The sequence below is a fragment of the Leucopleurus acutus genome (genome assembly GCF_964270905.1).
Source record: "Leucopleurus acutus genome assembly, chromosome: 7".
In the NCBI taxonomy this organism is placed as follows: domain Eukaryota; kingdom Metazoa; phylum Chordata; class Mammalia; order Artiodactyla; family Delphinidae; genus Leucopleurus; species Leucopleurus acutus.
In genome coordinates this window covers 4,257,043-4,262,517 of record NC_139150.1, presented here as the reverse complement: position 1 = coordinate 4,262,517, position 5,475 = coordinate 4,257,043, and the positions used below count along the sequence as shown (strand labels likewise).

At 50.4% G+C, this 5,475-nt stretch overlaps 1 protein-coding gene across 1 annotated transcript in view; it reads left to right on the top strand.

Annotated features, from left to right (window-relative positions):
* Positions 1-2,700: 2,700 nt before the first annotated feature.
* CFAP77 (cilia and flagella associated protein 77) overlaps positions 2,701-5,475 on the top strand; it is a gene marked incomplete at both ends in the record, with an annotated part of 134,673 nt that continues 131,898 nt past the window's right edge. The window contains one exon of the mRNA XM_082842498.1: positions 2,701-2,892. Coding sequence (XP_082698624.1) covers positions 2,701-2,892 — 192 coding nt within the window. The remainder of the gene's footprint in view (positions 2,893-5,475) is intronic.

Sequence of the window (5,475 nt, the reverse complement as noted above, 5' to 3'; positions counted from 1 at the left end):
CCTCCCAATCCGGAAGTGCTGGTGTCGTGAAAGCGGAAGTGGCTTGCGCCACTTCCGTCCCGCCCCCCTCCGGCTTCGCGCTGCCGTAGCCGCTCGCTGGCTGTGGGGCTGTGACTCGCGTCGTTTTCTGCCCAGTTTGTTCCCGGGCTTGTTGCGAGTGGGGTGGGACAGGGTAGAGCGTGATCCTAAAACTAAGAAAGTGGGACAGAGCCCTTCCGCCGACTTGCTCATTCATGCCATTTATTCAACAGTTTTTTTTGCTGAGGTCCGTCTGCAGTCCAGGAGTGAACAAGATGCTGAGGGCTAACCTGAGGAAGACAGAAAACAAACTAATCAACCAAGATAATTTCAGATTAGCCTTTAAGGAAAATAGATCAGGGTAATGTGATGGGGAGCGACTAGGGACAGTGAGAGCTAGGTTAGATAGTAAGGAAGGCTCTTTGACGAGTGACAGTTGAGTTCTAAATGAAAAGGGTGAACAAAAATCGATGGAAGAGTGTTCCAGGCTGGGAGCAAATCCAGAAGCCCTGAACTTGGTTGCTGGAGGAACTGAAACTCCCGCCAGGGTAGCGGGAGCACCGTGAGTGACGGGGACAGAGGTAAGGCGTGAAGGCAGGGGTTGGCAGGGGCTCAGTGGTGCGGCGTCTACTGCACATGAACTTAGGTGGAGGTTAGAGGTAGAAGAAGCCTTGAAGATCTATTCCGATTCTCCCATTTCCACTGAGTCCTGAAGAAACTTAGCTTATGATTAAAAGTAAAGCTTTAAGCAGGCCATCAAGTCGAGGCCAGTATACATGCCCCTCAAACCTTTAGTCTTACTGCATAGTGAACACAATCACACCAGCAAAGAGATTTCTCATGGAATCCTGTAATCACCCCCTGTTGTAGGAAATCTTTCTTAGGTAATATCAGCCTTACTTTGTGGATGAGAAAACTAGGGCCTCGTGTAATTTGTCACAGGGGAACTTATGTGGCCCCAGCTAGGATTCAACCCTGTGATCTTTCCACTACTCCAGTACCCTGCGCCCTGCGCGCCACCTCACTTCCTCTGTGTGAGCTGCCAAGCAGCTTTGATTAAAAAGTGCACAGCGCGCATTTATGGGAAAGTCTGAAAGTGAAGCAGACTAGAGAAACCATAAAGCGCACATCATACACCTGTCACCACCCAAGGGCCGCTTCAGGCCTTGGATGGACAGTGGGGAGTCTGTCTGATTTGCTCTGGAAAGGTAATGCTGGTGTTGTCCACTGTGGCTGTGCAAGGCCTTGAAGTGCAGGTGTGTTGTCTGTGCACCTTCTCTGTGGTGAACCCCTTACCCAGAGCCTTGTGGATATTTGCACATTTAATGACGATGATAATGATGGGTGAATGACCGCACTGAAGGCTGGGACTAGAAGGCAGACTAGGGATCTCCAGGCTAGTGGTTCCCAAAACACTGCACCAATCACTCGGGAAGCTCTTAAAACGTGCAGATTTCCAACTTTGCATACAGACTGCATATCAGGCACCATTATTGTATCCCGTTAAAATCCATAGACATAATAGCATTGTAGTTCTGTATGAGGATGTCCTTGTTCCCGGCAGATACATGTATTTAGGGTCAGATATGATACTGTCTGCAGATCTTTTCAAAATGGTTTAGCAATGTGTATGCGTGCATGTTCACACACACACACGCACAGAAAGTAAACGTGGCAAATACTAAGGACCAGTCAATCTAGGTGAAGTCTATATGGGTTTTCATTGTACTCTTCTTTCAAAGTTTCCATAGCTTTGAACTTAAAAAAAATCCAAAGGGGAAGAAGGATTAAAATACAGATTCTCAGATCCCATTTCCAGATATTCTGATTCAGTGAATCTGTATTTTGCAACTTCCCTTTATTCTGTTGCACAAAGTTGGGTACCCTTGATTTCATTCAACTCTAGACTTTCCCCCCTACCCACTTCACAGAAGAAAACACTGAAGACCCAAAAGGTGACTAATTTGAGATTACCCAGTGGATTAGCAGTAACATCAGGCTTGGAATGTGGATTTCTATTTCATTCTGAAACACGTAACGCTCTGCCCCGGGCTGTGTGTGTGTGTGTGTGTGTGTGTGTGTGTGTGTGTGTGTGTGTGTGTGTGTGTGTGTGTCGTTGGGAGAAGCGGGAAGGGGCGGCGAGAGGGGTCGTGGTGAGTGGGGGGTGGGGTGGGTCTTTGACCTGGAAGTCAAGTGTAAATGGCCTTCTAGAACTCCGTCGCTTTTAACACAGCCCAGTGGTGATTCTTGGGTTTTTCTCAGGTCTACTTAAGAAAACTCGAAACACGTCCACTTAGGTGGCCGCCAAAAAGTTTCCTGAAAGTAAATCGACCAGCCCTGTTCCTGTGCCGTTGGCGTCCTGTCGCCATGGAAACGGACGGTTCCATTCTTCCTCAAGGGGTGGTCTTGATTTTCTCTCCTTTTCGAATCCGCAGCGCGGCGCCCAGAAGACGCTCTCAGGAACCAGAGGGGCTTATGTAGGTCTTCCTGCTCCTTGCAACGAGGGGGCTGCGCGAGGTGGGGGCGCCTCGCTCCGGAGGGAGCCCGGCGTCCGGTGTCCACCCCGGCGTCCGGGTGGTGCGTCCCGGGACTGGCAGAGGGCCCCTCGGAGTTCCGCACCGGCCCCCCACCTGAGAAGCGCGCTGGATCCAGCCGGCTGGCCGACTCCCCGTGACCCCCAGGATGCCAGAAGCCAGGACCTCCCGCCACGACCCCACGCGATGGAAGAAGAAGCCGCCGGTGCGCCGCACGGTCAGCCAGATCTGCCCACCCCCGCGGCGGCCCCTGACCGTGGCCGACATCCAACCGGGCATGGAGAACGAGAGGCTGGGGGTCGTGCGAGATTCCATGTTTCAGAACCCGCTCATCGTCAAGGTGAGCCGTCCCCACGCCCATCACCCTCTTGCGCTCGTCCCCTCACTGGGCACGCACGCGGCCGGGGGTTTCCCCCCGTCCTGCCCCGGCCCCACCGCTCCGCTCCGAGCCTGGCACTGGGAGCTCCAGCTCTGGTCCAGACAGACCTGGACCCCCGGGCGGTCACGGGCAGGCCGCATCGCCTCGCTGACCCTCAGTTTCCTCATCCTCAAAGTGGGATGATAATGGCACTCATTAAAGGGAGTGATTGGGAAGATTGCATAAGGTAATCCCTGCGAGTTGGCGGCTCTTTGCTTATGTATTCACGCAGGGTGAACCCACAGGGTGACAGACAGGTAGCAGCACCCAGACTGCGTCCTTACCACCTGTCAGCCCTCGCAGGGTGCAGGCCGCCTCTCCCGATTCCCCTGCACGCCTGGGCTGCTGTTATGTAGCAAGTGTTCTGTACGTCTCTTGGAAGCATCACTTCACACGCTAATTTCCACCCAATCATACTCTTAACCAGAATTACGACCCTAAGAGGCAAAAAGCGCGAATCTCTGCCCCAGGGGTCCCACAGGCACAAACGAGCGAGGGAGCCGCGGTTTCCAACTAGGTCGCCTTCTCTTTGATCGCACGCTCCCTTACATTAGTTACGTTTCGGGACTGGTGTTCACCCAACGCTGGCGTGGCATCAACGCGCCTTTCCGGGGCCCCAGGATAGGTCAAGTTGAAGTTTGGCGCTTGGGAAGCTGGTCAGGAGCAATTTTACCTTGCGCCACTGGAGGGCAGTGTGCCTTTAAAAATGCGCGCAGTTCCCCAGATTCCGGGGGTGGAAGGCGCAGGTGATAACCGTGGATTCAGTAACAATTATTTATCTGAACGCCAGGAGCTGTTTAGAGCCCAGAGGTTTTGGTTGTTGTTAGTTTTTTGTTTGTTTGTTTCGTACAGGGAACCTGGGCTTTCTTAACATCGTGGTAGAATTAGCTGAGTTAACTGGCTCCTATGAAAACACGGATTCTCTCCTCTTGCCCTACCCAAACTCTTTCCTGGGCCAGCAGCTGGGAGAAGCTGGCTTATCACACTAGGCACCCTTCCATCTAACACCTCCCCTTCCTAGGCCTCCCAAAGTGGAGCAAAGTCCTTCACTTATTTCTAGGTGAGAAGAGCCACTCTCAGAGGACAGATGGCACAGACAGATGGGGTTCACCACTCTGGGATCAAGGGGAGAATCAATTTCCTCACCTCTGATCATTGCCCTTACTCAAGCAGTTACTGGTGGACCAACTCCTTCCTACTTAAATACAAAATGGACAGTGTAATGGAGTTATTTTCCATGGTGAATTAAGTGTGATGCCCGCCCCAAGCTATAATATATCCATAGAGACACATACATACATATAGGTATATGCATAGATATATACATATTGTATATACACATACACTTTACATATATATATGCACACATACACACACATGTGTATGTACAATATACATGTGTTTAACATGTATAACATACATCTATAAGTAAAATTTTCCCCTCCCTTTTTTCCTTTTGCTCATGCTGCATATCAAGAAGGACAGTATTTGGCCTCCGGATGGCACTAGCTGAACAGCTTCCAGATGAATTCAGTCCTGATTCCTGAACTTGAACTTTGGGTTGGAAAATGTGCAGGAGACACTGACCCACCACCGAGGGTTCTGTCTTCAGAGCATGAGACACAGAGAAGGGCTGCCCCGTCAGCGGTGACTCGGCTCAAGCAGCAGGGGTCGCCCTGGTGATCGTGCCCAGCTTGTTTCCTGTCAGGAAAGCAGGTCTTTCCTTCTTACTTTCCTCCCTCCAGTTCTTGATGGGCCGTAAGGTAGTTTCAGTAGCAGTTAAGATTATGTCCACATTTCAATACTGACCACCGCTACCAGATTTTTCTACTAAAATCTGGCCTAAGTAAAAGCTGCAGAAACACTGAGAGCAAGGAGTAACCTTGATTGTTACCTTCTCCAGACCCCTCCTTACACTGGGGACGCTGAGGCTGTCTGTGGTGGGTTCTTTGTGCAAGGTTCTGGCAGAGCTGGGGGTAGAAGCTACGTTCCCTGGCTCCCCGCCCAGCTTTCCTTTACCACTCCAAAAAGCTTCCTCTATTTTAAAGGAAATTTAAATGATGAAAAAAACTTTGAGGTTTTCAGCTCCCAAGAAAAGAAGATTGAAAGTATCCAAGATGGTGGAGCCTTTAAAAAAATCTTTTTAAAAATAATATGTGGCTGAAATTTCTGTTGAGGCGTGGCTTGTGGATTTCTTGACTGTGGCATGTCAGTTTCACAATCCCAGATTTTCAAACCCTTGTTTCTGTGCGAGTTCTCATTGTGCGCAGCAGAGGTGGGAGTGCCCTCTGCCTGGGGTGTCTGCAGGAGAATGATTGGGACTGAAGTCTATTTTGGCTTTGTCTCAGTCTGAATCTGAAGGTTGCATCTGTATTGGGGGAACATAGCACCTTAGAAAGAGTCATTTACTCCCCCATGTTGGGGGGCTGTTGCTCAGATTTGCTTTCTCCAGTGAATAGGATCTGGATTGTTTTTTTTTTTTCATTTAAAATGCAGACACACTGC